This window comes from Brachyistius frenatus, unplaced genomic scaffold, assembly GCF_029030835.1.
Source record: "Brachyistius frenatus isolate BFR_SWC_R1_liver_20210118 unplaced genomic scaffold, ASM2903083v1 Contig_457, whole genome shotgun sequence".
Taxonomy (NCBI): Eukaryota; Metazoa; Chordata; class Actinopteri; family Embiotocidae; genus Brachyistius; species Brachyistius frenatus.
In genome coordinates this window covers 27326-48505 of record NW_027211056.1, presented here as the reverse complement: position 1 = coordinate 48505, position 21180 = coordinate 27326, and the positions used below count along the sequence as shown (strand labels likewise).

The window sequence follows — 21180 nt, the reverse complement described above, 5'->3', positions numbered from 1 at the left end:
GGTGCTCGCTGCTCACACTGAATTAAAGGCACCAGGAGGAATAGAGGAGGAGTCTGTGTCAGAAGGAGAGTCATGGTTCAGGTCACTGGTGGTTTTTGCTGCACTTACTGGATATGTTTCCTGCTCAGCATCGGGGCTCGGTGCCTCGGCAACGACTTCTTCAAGCCTTTCTCTCCATCCAGTTTGACCTTGACACACTGACCTGTAGGCAAAGGTCGTGTTGAGTGACCTCTGTAATAAAAGAAGCACTTTAATATAATTTAATACAATTTTAAGACACATGTAAGGAGAGAAATTTCATTGAGTTTAATTGTGTTATTTCATTTAAACAAGTAATAAATTAGTATTCATTTCTGAACGACAGGAACACATCATGTCCTTTCAGTCGGATCCTGTCAAGACTTATTGATTTCCAAACAGTGGAACTTGAATATTCTTGTAACTTCTCATGTTATTCTATATTTACTGTGATGCAGGCATTACCTTAAATATGTTTCTATTTACAAAATATAGTAGAGTTGGTCAGAAAATAACAGGCTTTCTTTGTTAGTTAAAAAAAAGAGAATTAAAAACAAATCATTGCATTAATTCAATTCATTTCGTTGCATTTTATAAAATGAGGTTTGTAATAAAATCAAGTAGGTTTTTAAAAACCAGTAACAGACGGTTATTCAGCATAGACCGGATGTTTTAAATTCTCCACTTTAACAGCAGCTATCTGCTGCTCATACGGACTCTGAAACACATTTAGCTTGCTGTAATTATTCCACCTCTCCCTTTCCCGCTCCTGGCGGACATCCCTCAGTAAACTCACGTCGTGTCCTGTATTGCGCAGCCGCGCGGCACGTCGGTGCGCCACAGCAGGAGATGCAGCTCTGTGGCGGGGAGTGGTGGATGCTGACAAGGCGCAGTGCAGAGTCGCTGTTCAGTTGCGTCTTCATGTAAATACACAACACACAAATCACTCACAATGTAAACGTGACATTCTTAAATGGAGCGTCGTCTCCCACTGCGCGCGCACACGGTGTTTACTACTCCACTGCAGACGGCGATGCGGAGAGCGGTGGGTGTGCGCTCCTGAAGACGCTGGAGAGAAGAGGAGCTCTCGGTCACTACGGCAGAGCCTCCGTCCGGATGATGATGTGCTTCTACTGCCTGCCGTTCTCCGTCCTCTCCCGGTTAAAGGATAACAACACCCGGAGAGATTGAACCTTTGTTCTCCGACAGCAGCGCCCACACAACGGAGAATCAAGATGAAATTTCCGACTGAGAATCCAAGAAAACCCGGGAGCGTGGACCCTCCACCAGGTGAGACCGTCCATTAGTCTATTATGTTGTGGAGGCTGCGGTGTGTCTGAAGGTTTCACATCGTGCTGCTCTGTTCCCATTAAGATGGTCCTTGTTTTCAGAGGGAAGTCTCCCTCCTGGACCTGGTCTCTCTGGTCTCTCTGGTCCCTCAGGGACTCTTTGAACCAGGCACCTGCACTCTGCAGGATTCATGCTTCTCAGACAGACATGGTGCAGATGTTGCATGCTGAAGTTTACAGACTGTTGCATCTGCATCTTCAGTCTGTCTCCAGACACCAGGGACATGTGTTGATATCTGAAGGATTCAGGGGGAGAGGAGGCTCCTTTGTGTCACTCGGCTGTCAGTCATCTGAAGCTTCAGTGTGCTGCAGTGGAGGTGAAACATTACCTCATCCACACCGAGCATGTGTGTCACGTCCTCCCCAGCATCAGCACCAGCACATGTTCACAGCATGTTCAGGTGGTTCCTGTCTGTTCAGGTGATACAGTTGGTTTCTGTCTGTTCAGGTGATTCTGTTCCGTTTAGGTGGTTCCTGTCTGTTCAGGTGATTCAAGTGGTTCCTGTCTGTTCAAGTAATTCCTGTCTGTTCAGATTGTTCCTGTCTGTCCAGGTGATCACACCTGACGTCTCCACAGGCGAACGGCCCTCTTTCTTTGAAGTGTCAGTGCCAACACATTAATTCTGTGATTTCTGAAGAGCAGCTTTCATCCAAACAGCTGATTACATACATCAAAGCAGTCTGTTGTGTTCCTCTAAGAGTGCCTGGTGTCAGTGAGATGTGGCCTAGCGGTCACGACTCCTCGTCTTACATAACACTGTTTAGTGAACAGATGAAGACGTGTTGGGTTTGGTGAGCTGTCAGTCTCATCAACACTTGGCTGAAGTCCAACAGTCTGCAGCTCTCATCAGCAGCACTCAGCAGTCTGTTGGTCTGTAACACTGACTAACTGAGGTTAAAGCAGGTAACGGTGTCTATTACCTTCACAACAACCGCTGGTCCTCTTCTGTCAGTGTAATCATCATATTCATACATATATGAAGAGGAGCTCAGTCAGGGAGGAGGAACGTTAGAGGTGTTAAAGGGTTAACTCTGCATCTCTCACCTCTCTGTAAAAACTTCACCCACATCAGGAAATCACCAGATCTGGAGTTGAAGACATTAACATGTTATAATGTTGCATATTATAATAATAATAATACCCGTTCCAAGAAGAATGAAGAATGTGGTTGTTTGTGTTGTTGTTGTTGAATCTGGCCGTTTTCCTCAGTTCAATGATTCATCGTTGAAAATGTTAGAAAATAATAAAAGTCCTCGGTGACATCATCAGATGGTTTCTTTTGTTTGAGTTCCCGTCCAGAACCTGAAGATGTTCTGTTGGTCCTTGGACATAAACAGTGATGATGACTCTTGCATTAAAGGGTTAACTTGAACTGAAGGGTTTAGTTTGAGGGACTGGAGATGGATCATGAAATCTACCTGTAGATCTACAGGTCATCATTCAGGTCATCCAGACAGGAGGAGGAGTCAGAATACAGAAGGAGGAGTCAGAGTACAGGAGGTGGGAAGACCTGAGCCATTTCTCAGCCATTTCAGTGGACTGAATGTGAATACATGTTGACACAGGAAACAGGAAACGTGTACCTGGTCAACATCCACATGTTTCCCAGCCAACACTGTCAGGTTGTTGTACAGACATCTGTCAGAGACACAGTCTCTTTTCTCAAACACATATTTCTCACATCATGAGTAGTTTTCTCAGACTTGATTTTTATTTACACTGGATTTTATGAAATCTGAAATGAGAATGATTTATTTGACACTTTTATACCAGTTTGGGCACATCAGTTGTGTTTACTGCAGGAGGTGTTTAAAGAACATCTGTTTAACTGTAAGAGAATGGCAGAAAATACCCCCCCTCACCTCCCATTAAATACATACATACATTCTGTGTTCCCCTCTGAAAGCTAATGAAGTCATATCCTGACTCCAGTATGGAGACCCTGTTAGCATTAATGTTTAGTTTTTCTAAATGCAGCGGTGGGAGAGTCTGATTGGTTGAAAGCTGCTCCAATAGTTAAAAAAAAAATCCCCGGATACCCACTGATACTGTTTGTCACTCCTGATGTCTCCAAATATTAGCCGACCTTTTGGAAATGAAACCAACTGCCTATTTAAAAGCTCATCCGTGCTTGTTCACCTGTTAAATATCAGCGTGCCCATCAACTCTCACACACATCTTTCAGTAACACTGTTCTTCATCTGTCCTGCGTTTCAGTGGCAATCCAGCCCAACTTGGTCCCACCGAAGAAGGTGCAGGCAAGCATGCTTCAGTCCAGCCTGGTGCAGGCTAGTGTGGCCACCATGCAGAACCCGATGGGCTGCGGTCCGTCGCGGCTCTCCGTCTCATCTCGCCCTGCCAGCATGGTGGTCAGCATGGAGGCGGTGGCGGACGGCTCGGCCCCCTTCACCATGATGAAGCTGAAGACGGTGCTGGCGGTGTTCGTGGTGGTGGTGGCCTACCTGGTGGCAGGCGGGTTGGTGTTCCGCGCGCTCGAGCAACCGTTTGAAAATAACCAGAAGATCACCATCACGGCAGAGAAGGCGGCCTTCCTGCAGAAACACCCGTGTGTGTCCCAGGACGAGCTGGAGGCTATCATCAAGGTAAGAATAGCTGCCGGTCGATACTTGAGCCTTTTCCTCAGCCCTCGATGGGCTCCCCAGTGGGGAGTCACGTCTACTGAAACCCGAGCTTCACATTGATCTGATGCCATTGGAGCTCCACACGTACTCCACGGTTTGTTTGCTTTGTGGAACTGGATACAAACCTCACTGAATCATCTAGCACATACAAACCTGTGGATGTTCAAATGAATCCTTAAAACTCCTTGAACTTCTGCTAATCTGAAACTAGTATTTCCCGGCGATTTTTAATATGGATGGAAGGAAATAATACGGCCAGTTCAAGATGATTAATTTAATTTATTTAAGTTTCGGTCTGTTGGTTGGTCAAAGAAAAAGTCTTTGCTGTCATGATGTCACTGTGTGATGGAAATTGTGACGGTATTTTTCACAATTCAAGAATATTATTAATATGATTTGTGAATCACATTAACTCATATTTAAATGGAAATAGACCAAAGACAACATATCAAATATTGAAACTGAGAAATGTTATTGTTTTCTATAAATATATCCTGCATGTCTCTAAAAAGTTGGGACAGGGTCATGTTGCATCACCTCTTCTTTTAACAACACTCTGTAAATGTTTGGGAACTGAGGAGACCAGTTTCTGGAGTTTTGAATGTGAAATGTTGTCCCATAAGAATGGGATAAAGGATTTCAGCTGCTCAACAGTTCAGGTTCTCCTTTGTGGTATTTTTCATGTCATGAAGCTCCAAACGTTACGACCGGCTTGAAGGAGGGACACAACACTGAGTTAGATGCAAAACAAATGTGACATTTTATTACATAACACATAATAAGATTAATGTGAGAATTAAGCTGAAGACCAGGGTCTGGTGCCAGGAAGGTGAGAGAGAGCGTGGGCGGAGCAAGGATGCACTAATATAGGCCAAACCCACACCTTCATGCTGGTACCCTCTGTAGTTCATCAGGGAGCTGCACCTAGAACTCAAAGACATAGAATGCATAAGCACATGCATTCACAGCAGGACATAGAATTAACACCAAATGTTTTCAGTGATTGACAGGTCTTGTCTGTAGGAGGCCAGTTTATCAGCAGACTCTTCTACTACGCAGCCATGCTGTTGGAATACGTTCAGAATGTGGTTGGACGTTGTTCTGCTGAAATAAACAAGACCTTCCCTGAAAGAGACGTCGTCTGGATGGCAGCATATGTTGCTCCAAAACCTGAATATATCATTCAGCATTAATGCTTCCTTCCAGATGTTCAAGCTACCCATGCCATGTGCACTAATGCATCCCTGTACCATCACAGATGCTGGCTTTAGAACTGAACCCTGATAACCAGCTGGATGGTCCCTCTCCTCTTTAACCTGGAGGATGCAGCATCCATGATTTCCAAACAGAATCTCAGATTGTGATTCATCAGACCACAGGACAGTTTTCCACTTCACCTCAGTCCATCTTCAATTATCTCGGTCCAGAGAAGGCGGCAGTGTTTCTGGATCATGTTTTTATCTGGTTTCTTCTTTGCATAGTAGAGTTTTTGTGAGATTTTTTTTTTTTTTTTAATTATTTTTTTTTATACCCAATCATGTTTCTGATCTGTTGCCAGGTAACCTAATTAGTTATCAGATGTTCCACTGGGTGTTTTTTTTTTGTTTTTGTTTTTTTTTGCGTTACACAGCTTTTCCAGTCTTTTGTTGACCCTGTCCAGATTATTTTGAGATGTGTGGCTGCCATCAAATTCAAAATAAGCATATATTTTTCATAAAACAATAACATTTCTGTTTCAACATTTGATATGTTGTCTTTGGTCGATTTTCAATTGAATTAGAGTTTATGTGATTTGCAGGGCATCATCTGTTTTTAATGAAAATTTTACACAGGGTTCCAACATTTTTGGAAACAGGGTTGTAAAATGATGCACAAACTGGGTTTCTCTGTATAATATTGCTGTAAGGACGTTAATGTATTAAGTGCCATGAAATAACCTATGTTGTGATTTGGCGCTATATAAATAAAGTTGAATTGAATTGAATTGAATTGGAGGCCTCCTTCTGTTTGGGCTTTAAAGAGGGTGTCTGTAATCTGTTATGAAGTCATTTAAAAATGTCAGTAAAGTGGCTTTCTAGTTTCTGCTATGAGCAGCTTTACAGAGCAGGAAGTGACCGTGGTAATCTTTCAACTTGTTTTTGGCAGATCTGATCTCAATGTGAGTCAGAACACCTTCATTCAATTGTAGTTGAAATGTGTTTTGCTTGTGGTTAAACCTGAACACTTAAAAGTCTAAAGAGGAAAACAAAGAGTTCAGGAGGTTTTGTAAAATGACAAGGCTCCCTGACAGCCTCAGGCTCACTGGCTGAAACCTTCATCCAACAGAAAAGCAACTGTGGGATTGTTTTACCTGGAGTTGCCCTGTAGCAGCAGTTTACAAGGCCTACAGTATAAATCCTCGCAGTTTGATGGAGAGCTACTGAGAAGTCCTTTAGTGAGGTGTCATGTGGTGTGTGGCCGCTGCCACTGGTTGTTGCTGTTCGAGTTCTCTGATTTATAATCTGGGTGCTTGTAATGTTGGCTCTGCCCTTCAGTGACACTCTTTAGGTCCTGGTTAAGGCACCCTGTGGTGACGTGAAATGACACACATTATGTCTCTCTTTCACTGGAAATGTGAGCTGACTTCATGTCCGGGGGGCCGTTGTCTCATAACAGATGCAGCATTCTTATTATGGAAAAGGGGGCGTGGCATTAAGAACAGAACAGCTCTGGTTTAGTATGAGATATAGTCTGGTGATGATGATGATGATGGTGATGATGATGATGATGATTATAGTGACGATGATGATGATGAGGATTGTGATTGTGATGGTGATGGTGATGATGATGATGATGATGATGAGGATTTGATGATGATGATGATGGTTGTGATGATGATGATGACAATGAAGACGATGATGATGATGGTGATGATGATGATGATGATGATGATGATGATGGTGATGATGATGATGATGATGATATTGATAATGATGACGATGATGATGGCGATGGTGATGATGATGATGATGATAATGATGATGATGATACATTGTTGTCAGACAATTCAGAATCTTTTTCCTGTATCACAGTAGCTAAATAGAGAAATATGAAGACTGGAACGCTGTAGTGATTTGATGTTTCTGTCCTCTTGTCCCACTGAAAACTCTCCAACATGGGACAGTCCTGATCAGGTTTATTATTTCTCATTATCTGCTAACTTAACTAGGACCAGGCACAAACCAGATGGAGCCCCGTCGTCCCCTGGCAGGTGTTTCCAGGGATGCACACATTAAAACATAATTTCGATCCAAGACAGACGCCACAAGCTGCCGACCAGAGAACATCAGCACAGTCAGACACTTGCGTGTCTAAAAGACGTGTCAATTGGTGGAGCTCCATGTTCGTTCAGGCAGACACCGAGTCGGTCACCAGCCTCATTCCTTCTGCCTCCGCTCCGGGCTCTCGGCACCGCTCTACGATCCGCTATGGAACCGCTGCACAGTTTAACTTGTCGGTTTGACGTGAATGACAGCGGACATACCGGACATACAGCAGACAAACTCCACAACTGACAACTGCTGTTTGTATCTTCTCCTGAACACAACTTCAATCTAGTTTGATGAGTGATCTGAAAAGTAAGTGGAAATAAACAAAAGCAGGAAACAAAAGTGGACCTAGAGACACAGGTTTTATTCTGCATTTCTGCAGTGGGAAAATACTGCAAAAAAAAAAAAACTCGACCTGCCATTAAAAAGGTGCATGTAGGTGATAGTTATTCACATGAGGCGTCCCTCTCCTTTCAAAAACCCTCTGGCAGGATTTGATTATGACGCATTCCATTTGAGGAAATGGTGTTAAATTAAAGTTTGAACAAACTACTGCAGAGCAGCGCTGGATGATTAAAGCTGGACAACATGAATTTAAACTTTGAGGCCAGATCTCATAAACGGTTCTTAATTTGACTCCTGCTGCAGCACTTTCGCCGACACCAGGTGACATCATCATCTCCACAGCCAAAATGCTCACAGCCACTTTTGTGGTAGCAGCCAGTTGTTTGGCCTGGACCATTATTGACCTTCAGCAGTGAAACCCGGTATGATAATGGAGCGGATAATGCAGAGCGGCCGCTGCAGCTGAATCTGGGAAAGCTGCTGTGGATCGGCGCCAGTTCCATTTTCACCACCTCACACGTTCAGTGGTGCGAACGGAAACACATAAACCCAGAGGCCGTACGGTAAAGCCACCCACCTCTGTAATTAACAGATGCCACTAGTGGTAGTGAGTGCTGTTACTGCATGCCTTAGTTCTGACAGCTCATACAGACAAGGCCATTCATCTTGTTTCAGTGAAAAAGGGAAAGAGGTAAAACCAGGAAGCCGTGAGGTTTCGGATTGATTCCCATTGGAAGGACCAGCTGTGGAAGGAGCTGCACACTGCAGCTGCTGAGGACTCCCTGCTGGGAGCGGTGATGCTGCCACATCACAAGCACGTAAACACCTGCCGGGCTGCTTCCATTTAACAGATGGACAGACGCCATGTTTGGCTGCTGTGTGAGCGTTGCGGTGCGGCAGTGTTTTAGTGTCTCTGTGTCGCCAACACAACGTTTATCTCAAGCTTCGGTTTGCTGTGACGTCTGAGGTCTAATAAACACCACCGCTGATATAAAAATACACGTTTTAGCTCAGAGGTTCAATCAAGTCTGCAGGTCTTGAAAGCTTCTGGAAATGCGTTCATTATTCATTCCAGTGGTGACGCCAACAACAACAACAGGATTTCTTACTTAAGTTATGAATAGGAAGGCTGTCGGTATTTTTGGAACACATTAGTTTCTATATGTTGTCCAACCACATCCAAGGACCAACCTGTTTTCAGTGTTGCGGCCACACTGTAACTTCTTTCTGTCTTGATTGTCTTGACATGATGAAACATGAAACAAGTGATGATGGTGCACACAGGTCTTCATATGTTTACACAGAGACATACATGATACATGTATTAACCGGATACAAATAATACATATACTAACCCTCCCTCCACCGCCCTCCACCTCCCTTCACCTCCCTCCACTTTCATTCACCTGCCTTCACCTCCCTTCTCCCCCCTCCACGTCCATCCACCTACCTTCACCTCCCTCCACCTACTTTCACATACCTCCACCTTCCCCTCCCCTCCCCTCCCCTCCCTTTACCTCCCTTCTCCTCCCTCCACCTCCCTCCAACCCCCTTCACCTCCCTTCACCTCCTTTCACCTCATTCTACCTCCCTTCCCGTCCCCTCCCCTCGCTTTACCTCCCTTCTCCTCCCTCCACCTCCTTTCATATACCTCCACCTTCCTCCCCCTACCTTTTCCTTCCTCCTTCTCTCTTCAACTCCCTCCACCTCCCTTCACCTTCCTTCTCCTGCCTCCACTTCTCTTCACCTCCCTTCACCTCCCTTTTCCTTCCTTCAACTCCCTCCACCTGTTACACCCACCATCCTGCTTTTTTTGTTCCTATAAGAGTTCCTGTGGTTAAAAATATTTTTATGTTCCTAGAAGAGTTCCTGTGATTGAAAAGGTTATTATGTTGCTAGAAGAGTTCCTGTGGTTGAAAAGCATCAGAGACTTAAGTCCATCCCTGGAATTGGAAAGAGCTTTGTGAGCCCTGCTGTGATTAATGTTCACTGGTTCCCTTGAGACTATAGTAAGTAATGAATTTGTTGTATTATTAATTCTGGTTATATTGTCTTGACACCTTCACAACAGGGTGAGTCTTTATCTTTGAAAATCTATATTTACATTAAATGCTGATGTAAAGCTGACTCGTGGTGGTGGTTTTGCTGAATTTTCCTTTCTTTAATGTGTGCTGCCGGTGATAACAGAATGATGGCTGGGTTCAGTGCACAGGTCCAGTGGAGTATAGAACCTGTGCTTGGGCAAAAATGCTGATAGATTAACTTGGAAATAGCATTAGGGGTGGTGTGGAAATCGGCTCTGTAGATGTCTAGATGTGAATCCAAAGTTATTCAGGGCTCTGAAAATGTATTAACTTAAACTGGTGCACCAAGCATTTAGCAGGTCTGGGTGCAGACATTTTCCTTTACAAATTTTATAAACATATTTTCTGAGTATTTGACTAAAGTGAACTATCCTGCTGAAGCTTCTTTTTTTCGCACATGGAAACACAAAAGGGCAACAAACCTCTGCGAGCATGTCAGATTGACATAATTCTGCTTTCTGTTTGACATTTATGAACCTTTGAGAAACTTATAATTTTCAAGTGCAGGGCAGGAAAATAATGTCACTGATTTATTAGCAACTTTCCTAAAATACATTATCCTAACTGCCCAGTGACCTGGTGACTGCTGTGAATAAAGCAGCTGACAACTAGGCAACATCCTAGTGACAGCATGGAGAGAGCAGCTGACGGAAGGGAATAGACCTCAACTATGGGCTGACACCTCACAATAGCTGCAGGAAGGTCTGCAAGCAGTCCCACTGCACCCAACCAAACTACGTCTACAGACAATAGAACGATATCCCGAGAGTCTGCAGGTGTGGAGGAAGACTCCCAGGCAGAGTGTATATCAAGCAAAGACAAGGGCTCAGTGGGGGACGGAAGAGAACTGCAGGTGTTGTTGTGGTTGGCAGAAGATGAGTACAGCCAAGGGGGCTTGAAATACATGAAAGGAAGAAAAAGTTCTTGTCAGAAGGGGTTTTTGCTTTGAAAAATGACAGAAGCAATAAATGAATGAGCAAATATTTGATGATTAATTTACTGTTGTTCAACTAATCGAATAATTCTTTCAATTCTGTTTTTACCAGAAACCAAATAAACGGCCTCTACGGTGCTGATTGAGTTTGTATATGAAGAGCAAGCTTAACGTCAAGGAAACATTAACAGTACTGTCACTACGCTCAGTGCGATGTCATCTTTTCCAGCTCTTAACCTGAAACATCTTTGCAATATTTTTCAGAGCCTAATTATGGAAATAGTGTTATACTCGTGACTTTTCACTTGTTTGAAAGATCATTGCAGCATTTTGATATATCTCATGATGTTTCTTTAATGCTAAGGTTCATCCTTTTTATATATATTATACACTTTCACACACTGAGTTATACACACACTGAGTTATAGATAGATAGATAGATAGATAGATAGATAGATAGATAGATAGATAGATAGATAGATAGACAGATAGATAGACAGATAGACAGATAGATAGATAGATAGATAGATAGACAGACAGACAGACAGACAGACAGACAGATAGACAGATAGACAGATAGACAGATAGATAGATAGATACCGTATTTTTCGGACTATAAGGCACACTTAAAATCCTTAAATTTTCTCAAAAATTGACAGTGCGCCTTATAATCCAGCGCGCCTTATGTATGGTTACTTGTTGTGCTTATTGATCGATTTTATGTGGTACAATGCGCTCAAAAATCTGTCGAAATGTGTAAGTACGACTTTGGTAAGCAACAAAGCCGCTCCGCTCAATGGATATTTGGAGCATTACGGTACGCTGTGTTACTACCTGATCGGCCCCGTAACAGGAATGTAATGTCTAAACTAAAAGTGCATTCATGTAAGGCAGCCCGCGCCCGGAGTATGCGTTAGCTACAATAAACCAATCAGAGAACAGTATTTAGTACACTTACCCCCTCCACTTTTTATACGTAATACTTACTGTGCTTCAACATTATATTACAGTACATTTACCGGACTGTGTTGTTTTGCTTAATGCGCCTTATAATCCGGTGTGGTTTATGTGTGAACATAGACACGTTAATTCACAGTGCGCCTTTTAATCCGGTGCGCCTTGTAGTCCAAAAAATACAGTAGACAGACAGATAGAAATTCTTCCGTTACAGTAGCATGGAAGACACAGAAAAAGCAATACAAATTTCAGAATAGAAATAGAGGTAGTAAAAGTATTAAAAAAAATTAAAATGCACAGTATATACAAATAAAATAGAATAAAAATAGATTAAACGTAATAATTAAACTTAATACACACTGTGAGTAATACACACTGTATTTCCCTCAACAGTTTATTCTATTTTACTGGCGGTGAAATGCAGATAAAACATGCTGTGATGGAACAAAGACCACAGAGCTAAGGTCTGCGACAAACTGAACTTTAGATGAGCGTTTGACTGTGGATGAGCCGGATCAGTTGTGTCCTTGTGTGTTTGCCCTTCAGCTGGCCACACAGCTATCTGTCTCACCCTGAGAGGGGCTCATTACACTGAGACTCCATCTGCCAGGATGGACCCTCACAGAGCAGACTGGCACTGTGTGTGATGCCTGATATCAGCACCATCTCCGTGACCTCATCCTGCACCTCGGCTGTGCTCAGGCACCTGTGGAGAAACAGTCAGTATTATGTAACAAGATGAACAGCGTGATGGTTAGGAGAAGTCTGAAGAAAAGGTTTTTTTTGCAGGCCCCTGAGAGGTGTTGCTGCAGCCCTGCAGACGGATGATGACACATCGTCTATTCAACCAATCTATAACTAAGTTTCCAAAAAAGCTGTGAAATGTTGAAATATAAACAGAAAGGGATGATTTTTAAATCATATGAATCCACATTTAATTACAAATAGACCAAAAACAACATATCAGATGTTGAAACTGAGAGATTTTATCGTTTATATTAAAAGTATCTGCTCTTTTTAATTTGATGGGGGCACCGCTACAATATGGAATTCTACAGGGGTCTGTTCTTGGACCCGAACTGTTTTCTATTTACATTTATCTATTCTACAATTATCACACAAGTCATTTTTTTATGATTAAAGAAGGTTGCATTCAGTTAATCATTTTGTTTGTTTATTCTGATGGTCAAATTCAATTATTTTACACGTTTCCGATATTGTAGGTTCTGTGGTCTCTAAAAGGTAACTTGGGTTAATTAAGTTAAAATTACACATAAAGGTGCAACAATTAAAAAGCACTGTCACCTGCTCATCGGGTTTAGTAATCTACCAGCTGCGCAAATAACCTTACGTCATTTAATTCATGATTGTAAAATAAATTATTCACACTCAAACTCCCGATGCAGTTAATTTATTAACACCACAACATCAGTTTATTAACACCACAACATCAGTTAATTTATTAACACCACAACATCAGTTTATTTATTAACAACACAACATCAGTTTACTAACACCACAACATCAGTTTATTTATTAACAACATCAGTTTATTTATTAACACCACAACATCAGTTTATTTATTAACAACATCAGTTTATTTATTAACATCACAAGATCAGTTTAATTATTAACACAGCAACATCAGTGCCGTTTGGAGCACATTACTCTTCATCATTATTGTTAATAAATTAGTTGCTTTGGGAGCTTTAAGTTTGAATAATTTACTTCTGCTCACTGCTCAACATGGTTCCAGCTCCTGATTTCACTCTATCGATGAGTATTCTTTGATCACTTTGATATTTAATTAATGTCAGGGTTTATAAGAAGCAGGTTTTTGTCATCTATTATTGAACCTCTTCCTCCACTGGGCAGCGGTTCTCATAATACCAGTGAAGAGTTATTTATAATATTAGTTACCTCTTCAAAGCTGATTAACAACATCAGACATACATGTCTGGAGGTTCAGGCTCTAATCTCTGAGTACTATAAATCGGCCTCCATGGGAACCATCTCATAAACTTGCAACAGCAGGGGGACATCAATCTTAAGAAACCAACTTGTTCCTGTCATTTTAATTATCACACTCCTTAAAGCACAGACGGAGGAAGAGGAGTGGCAGCCATCTTCCTGTCAAGCTCATCAATCAATCTGAGAGTGAAAATGAGACATAACTTATCTGAAAGTCAGACTCTTCGTCTCTCACACCTGAACTGGAAACACAGAAACAGTTCTGTTGTTGTTGTTGTTCATCTCCCAGCGGCTCCTGACTCACATTTTCTAACTCTCTGTTGATCTGATTCAGTGCTGAGTACACATACAGTGATTATAGTGCCTTTAACATTCCTGTCAATGTGGATATTGACTCAGCTCAGGATTAAAAGCCTCAGCTCTCCATTTTCTTTAATTCACTTCATGTCACATTTTATAAATAGATACAATACAATGCAATATTTAATCAATCTGACCATCATGTTCCCCAACCCAGCATCACACCGAGGACTGACTGTCGCGCTGCAGCTGTTGAACTGCAGGATGATGTGACAGGTGGCAGATTCAGGAAAGTTTTGCTACTTTTCCCCCTGTGTGAGCTTTCAAATAGTTTTTGTGACTGAAAGTGCTGCAGTGAACATGTAGTCTGGACTACAGAGCGCAGTGTGTGGAAGCAGAGCGGTAGAAACAGAGTGGAAACAGAACAGTGGAAACAGGTGGAAACAGCGGTGAAAGAAGAGCGGTAGAAACAGAGCGGTGGAATCAGAGTGGTAGAAACACAGCGGTAGAAACAGAGTGGTAGAAACAGAGATGGAAATAGTGCAATAGAAACAGTGTTAGAAAGAGAGCGGTAGAAACAGCGGTAGAAACAGAGCGGTGGAAACAGGTGGAAACAGGTGGAAACAGCAGTGGAAACAGAGTGGTAGAAACACAGCGGTAGAAACAGCGGTAGAAACACAGCGGTAGAAACAGAGGTGGAAATAGTGCAATAGAAACAGTGTTAGAAACAGAGCGGTGGAAACAGGTGGAAACAGTGCAATAGAAACAGAGTGCAATAGAAACAGTGTTAGAAACAGAACGGTGACTGTTCTGTCTCTGCAGCAGCAACAAGTTGCCACTCACTGCATTTTCTTTTACAACTCTACTGCTGTCACCACCAAACAACATGAACAGACTATCCTCCACCGCCATGTTTGTTTTAGAATAATTCCTCTCCCTGGTTTTTGTCTCCATTTTTGCAGCAAAGAACCACAGATCATCAACTCATTGATCTGCATCAACATTCACGGTACTTTGCATTGATCATTTCTGTGTAGAGGGCACATCATTCTGATCTACAGTATATACATAGTTCATCAACATACTACAGTACTTCAATCACTGTGTTCAAAAGTGTTTTTTGTTGTTAGTTGTCAGAGTTGTAGGCAACTTGTGTAGCTTGTAGGTCAATACTACTGCATCCCATACAGGAGTTTTCTAATCAGAAATTAGCTCAATTGCTTATCGATTTATGTGTTTTTCCTGCAAATTAATCAACAGATTGAGCGGCACAGCAAACCCGGCAGCCAGAAACTCAACTCGCCTGCAGGAATCAGCTAGAATCCATCAACACCAATAATTTACAATCTGAATGTTGAACAATAATAACATCACCATGGAGTTAAATCGAAAACCACTGTACCCACTTGTGCAGCCTAAGCCAGCTGCCTGTCACTCCCGAGAAATTTGTACTGAGCCACAGAATTTAATTACACTCATGAATGAAAGCACAGGCAGCACAGCAGCAGATACATACTCAGAGTGCAGCATGATGGCAATAAGTTGAAGTCTGTTGAAGTGTTTCCTGACAGAGCGATCGTGGTCAAAGCAAACAGAAAAACTGGGTTTCTGTTCTGCAGCAGAGGACGCTCAGCATCTTGTGACACATTGCTCCTTAGTAAAGTCATTCTGAAGCAGATGCACACGTGCTGGATGTGCTTATGATATGTTAGTAATAGTAAACAATATTTACAACTAAACATCATTAGCAGCGATAGCTACAGCACCATCACCTTCATTTTACCTTTTTTGGGGATTGAAAGACTCCAAAGGACAGTGAGATGAAGTTTTTCTTATGTGCCTCTGTCTTTGCTTGTCTTCCAGCACTCTGTGGAGGCTGTGAATGCTGGAGTGAATCCCATCGGTGATACCTCCTACAACTCGAGCCACTGGGATCTGGGTAGTGCCTTCTTCTTTGCTGGAACTGTCATCACAACCATAGGTACTGAGACTGAATAGGTGAATATATTTCAATCGAGGGGATGTATTATATATTGCCTCATCTTTTATGTATGTAGAGATTTTTGAAGAAAAAAATGTATTTGTCCCAACAGTAATTGCACAACCCTGTTTCCAAACAGGTTGGGATGCTGCATAAAATGTAAATAAGAACAGCATGTGATGAGTTGCAAATCATGCAAACTCATATTTCATTAAAAACAGACCAAAGTCAACATATCAAGTGTTAAAACTGAGAAATGTTGTTGTTTTATGTAAACAATATGCTCATTTTGAATTTGATGGCAGTAAGGGGTCTCTAAAATGTTGGGACAAGGTCACTGTGCTGCATCACCTCTTCTTTTAACAACACTCTGTAAACGTTTGCAAGTCAATGTAAGCATTGCAGCGATGAACTGTGTTCACAGACAATGGTTTTCACAAGTGTTCCTGAGCCCTGTTTTCAGCCTTGTCCCTTGTGTTCAGAGATTTGGGCGGCACGGTGGTGCAGTGGTTAGCACTGTCGCCTCACAGCAAAAAGGTTCTGGGTTCGAATCCGGTCCTGGGCCTTTCTGTGCGGAGTTTGCATGTTCTCCCTGTGCTTGCGTGGGTTCTCTCCGGGTTCTCCGGCTTCCTCCCATCATCCAAAAACATGCACTTCAGGTCAGGTTACCTGGTGCCGCGGTCGTGGCAGCCTGCTGCAGCATCTCCCCCCTGAGAGCCCCCCTGCTGTAGTGAAGAAATTTCCCCTCGGGGATTAATAAAGTGTATAAAATCAAAATCAAATTTCTCCAGATTCTCTGAATCTTTTAATGATATTATGAACCGTAGATGATGAAATCCACTAATTCTTTGTAGTTTTACGTTGAGGAACATTATTCTTAGATTGTTGCACTATTTTCCCACACAGTCTTTCACAGAGTGGTGAACCTCTCCCCATCTTCACTGCTGAGAGACTCTGCCTCTCTGAAATGATCTTTTTATATCCAATCATGTTTCTGATTTGTTGCCAGGTAACATAATTAGTTGTCAAATGTTCCACGAGGTGTTTTTTTTTTTTTTTTTTTTTTTTATCTTTACACAACTTTTCCAGTCTTTTGTTGACACTGTCCAAAGTTTTTTTTCAAACTTTGTTGCTGCCATCAAATTCAAAATGAGGATATATTTTACATAAAAATATGAAATTTCTCAGTTTCAACATTTGATATGTTGTCTTTGGTCTATTTTCAATTGAATTTGAGTTTACATGATTAGCAATTCATCACATTCTGTTTTTATTTGTATTTTAACCAGAGTCCCGGCTTTTTTGGAAACAGGCTTGTACAATTGTGTGCAAAGGTTTGGGCAGCTCTGGGCAAGTTATATTTTCCTTAGATATTTTAAGTGAAAAGGAGTAAATCCAGGAAATAGACATTTCCCCCAAGGTGCAGATCCTCTAAGCATGGGGGGGAAAAAATGCTACGTTTAGCTTGTGGCACGGAAAACTTTGTGCAAATAAAGGTAAGAATGATTTCCACTCAATATCAGCAAATATCTGAATGCAAATGTCCTGAACATCATAAAATATCTGTGAAAGATATATCTCAGAACTTTAAGTCATAAAATAGTGATGTAAAAAGCATTTGCAAGCTGTGCCAAAGGGAATTTGTAATTCAATTCAAATCACTTTTATTATTGACAAAACATAGTGAACATTATCAAAGGAAACCCAACAATTCAACAATTTCCACATGAGAAAGAGCTGGAAGGAAAAAGTTCTCTAATGAACAGAAAGAAACCTCCAACGGAACCAGACTCAGAGGTAGGAGGCCATTGGACTTGACCAGTTGGGATACGGGGAGAGGAGGAGAAAGAAGAACAACATAGAGACACGACAACCAATAAACAGTTGTCAGGTTGGAGGAGCCAGTAACCACAGATCAGAAACATGCGGCCGCAGAAACACCTGCAGAATGCATTGAATGAAAGACAGCGAAGAAGAGAGGAGCTCAGTGAATCATGAGCTCAGCAGCTAGCAGCCCTAACAGATGGTGCAGGTCACCTCAGCCAGGATGATCTAAGCTAAGGAAAGTTTTCAGCCTAATCTTTAAAGGAGATACCATTTTCCGTTCAAGTTAATTTATATAGCAGCAATTCATTATTTTTTATACACGTTAATGCTGGTACCGAGGTGTCTGGGTACTAGCTGCGGGGTCTCTCATACCTTTTATCAGCAGAACATGTCAGGATGGGGGTGGGCAGCGGTCATAGTCAGAGATTTCAGGTGGTTCCATACGTGGCTTCTTGGTTCATCCAGCTCTTGTCTCTTTGTCGCAGCCAAAGCCAAATGTTTCCCTCCTCTGCCTCTGCAGAGGTCTTATAGGGCTTTCTTCACCTTTGCCAAAATGAACTGTGTCCCTCAGGAAGCGCCTGGTTGAGAGGTCTCACAAAGCCAACTTCCACTGAGTAGGTTGATGTTCTCAGCCTTACAGCATACCGCTACTGTTTCTGGACTAGCAAGACTCAATTGATCAGTCTGAGATTAACCTGGGGTTTTACAGAGCTGCTGGATTACTAAACCAGATCAAGAGATGAAAACACTTTTGAATTGTTTCCTCATTATGTGTCGTTTAATTACAATTAATTCATAGTTAACCTGAATGTCTTTTATGTATTATGGCTATAACGCCCTGATTGTTTCCTGCTGTGTTCAGTTATCCCCTGACCTCTGACCTCATGTGTATAAAGTCTACACGCTCCTCCCTCCTTTTTTCAGATCGTCCTCGTTGTTCCCTCTGAGCTGCTTGTCTGTGCTCTTTCCTGTGTCGTGTAACTTTTTTTATGTGTGACCTGTGTTTTTCTGTTGTGGACTTTGTTTTCCTTTCACTGTTTACTGGGGTGAATGATTTGACATTTGTGAGTTTCAGGACAATCCCTGTAGCAACTGTAACTAGTAAAGGAGTCAAACTTTACTTTTTGTTTTAGTCATGTCCAAACCCCTGAAAATGTGACAAACTGACTGATTCTAGTTCAATAGATTCAGCTCTCATTTTTATATGATTAACTGAATCAGAAGGTTGCATTAAAAAAAATTGAGTTTTAATTATTAATGTAAGTGGGATTAAATCGTAGAACATCCACCAAACTGTCTGTCTCTGCTCTCTGAAGCCTCTAAAGTAGCTCTCTCCACATGTTCAACGACACACACCCCTTCGTCCCGCTCTGTCCATCTTGGCAAAGACGGGTTCAACTCGGTCCTACAAAAATTGCAAATTGGCACACGCTGCGGGTACAAAACCTAGGATACGTAATGCATTGAAGCAGATCCTGACATGCTGCTGTAAGTCCATCAGTGTAACAGTGTCCGCTGGATGTTTGTGTTGGTTTCATGGAAAGTCTCCTTGTTCTCCAGGATACGGGAACATCGCACCGAGTACCGAGGGAGGGAAGATTTTTTGCATTCTTTATGCCATTTTTGGGATTCCACTGTTTGGGTTCCTCCTCGCAGGCGTCGGTGACCAGCTCGGTACCATATTTGTCAAAAGCATTGCCAAGGTGGAGAAAATGTTCCGGGTGAGTAGAAGTGTAAAATTTCATGACTCAGCTTTGTGGAGATGGTGGTGAACTGAACATTTGTAATGTGGGCCCCTGGTTTAACATTTGGACTCTGACACCCAGTAATATTAAGTCCAATGAGACACTCAGAGCACAATTTGTTCAGATGCCTGAAGGCCAGTGACGTTTCTATTTTCATTTTGAATTGACAGCTGCTGACAGCTTTGTACCCAAACTGGAACATCTTTAGGCCACCATCACGTTTTTCGGCTTCAGTTATTTAAGGGATGCAGAGCTGTGCTCTCAGATCAGTGTTTCATACTATTTACTGCTTAAAACCTGCTTCCAACATGCCTGTCAGTCAATGAATTACATGAAGCAGTGCCAGGTCAGTACCTTACCATTCCCACATTTTGTGACACACTCGTATTTATTTTTTAGAGCGCTTAAAAACATGGGACGGTCATCAAAGGAGTTGACCAACATAAGGAAGGTGTATATTGTAAAAGGAGGACACAACTCCCTCTTGTGAGACTTCCTGCACAGTCCTGCTGGGCTCCTGCTGAGTGCTGGAGGCTTTCACACAGGAATATACAATTACAAACATGGCTCTTGGTCAGTGGCTTTGGTCCACATTAGTATCAGGAGTATGGTCAGCTTGTTTCTGGTCTCTGGGATGCTGCTGCTTCAGGTTTGCAGTTCCATGCTTAAACTGCAGGTGAAGTAAGATGGACTGCACGTCCTACACAGCTGACATTTACAATGTTGTGTAATAATCTAGATTTCAATGTGCTGATTTTACACTATAAGTCCACTGCTGCCTTTTATTTATTTGATGTGTTTATTAAATTGTGGGATGTCCTTGGTATGTTCTTTCTTATTTTTATCTACTTTTTGTTTTGATTTTATCTAATAGTTCATCACTGCTGTTCTGTGGGTCACCAAATGTATTTCATTGTAAGCCTACAATGACAATAAATTGTCTTATTTATTTACTTATTATAATATGGCTTATACAATGTATACACTATATTTGTGCATGTGTGTGTTTTTCTTTCACAGAATAAACACAACCAGATCAGTCAGACCAAAATCCGTGTGGCCTCCACCCTCCTCTTCATCCTGGCTGGCTGCATCCTCTTCGTTACCATCCCAGCTGTGATCTTCAAACACATCGAGGGCTGGACAGCTCTGGAGTCCACATATTTTGTTGTCATTACTCTGACAACAGTTGGAATAGGTGACTATGTGGCAGGTGAGCTCATATCTTTGAAAGAGCACAAAGCTGTGATTACACCAACACTGTCGATCACACACTGTGATGGGGGACATATTTCAGTGAAACACGTGCTCTTAGAGTTTCTGCATTTTGGAAAAATGTACTTTTTTATTTGTCCTACTGTTTCCAGAAAAACTTGGGATGCTGTGTAAAATGTAAATAAACACAATGTAATAATGTAATTTCATGTAAACTTATAATTAATTGAAAATAGACCAAAGACAACATATCAAATGTTGAAACTGAGAAATGTTGTTGTTTTATAAAAAAAAATAGCTGCTCATTTTGAATTTGATGGCTGCAACACATCTCTAAAAAATTGGAACAAAGTCATGACTACCACTGTGCTGAATCACCTCTTTTTTAAAAAACAAAAAACAAAACACTGTAAACATTTGGGAACACTTTCAAAACTCTGGTTCTTTTTTGTCTTGATGGCAGCATATGTTGCTCCAAAACCTGAATATATCATTGAGCATTA

General features: G+C 41.9%; 1 protein-coding gene across 1 annotated transcript in view; it reads left to right on the top strand.

The window, feature by feature from the left end:
• The first annotated feature begins 897 nt into the window (after window positions 1-897).
• The window catches only part of kcnk10a (potassium channel, subfamily K, member 10a), a 30553-nt gene continuing 10270 nt past the window's right edge, over window positions 898-21180 (top strand). Inside the window, exons 1-6 of the mRNA XM_069687378.1 lie at window positions 898-941; window positions 1046-1308; window positions 3586-3971; window positions 15773-15890; window positions 19278-19438; window positions 20483-20675. Of these exons, the coding sequence (XP_069543479.1) occupies window positions 1254-1308; window positions 3586-3971; window positions 15773-15890; window positions 19278-19438; window positions 20483-20675 (913 nt within the window). The 5' untranslated portion in view covers window positions 898-941; window positions 1046-1253. The remainder of the gene's footprint in view (window positions 942-1045; window positions 1309-3585; window positions 3972-15772; window positions 15891-19277; window positions 19439-20482; window positions 20676-21180) is intronic.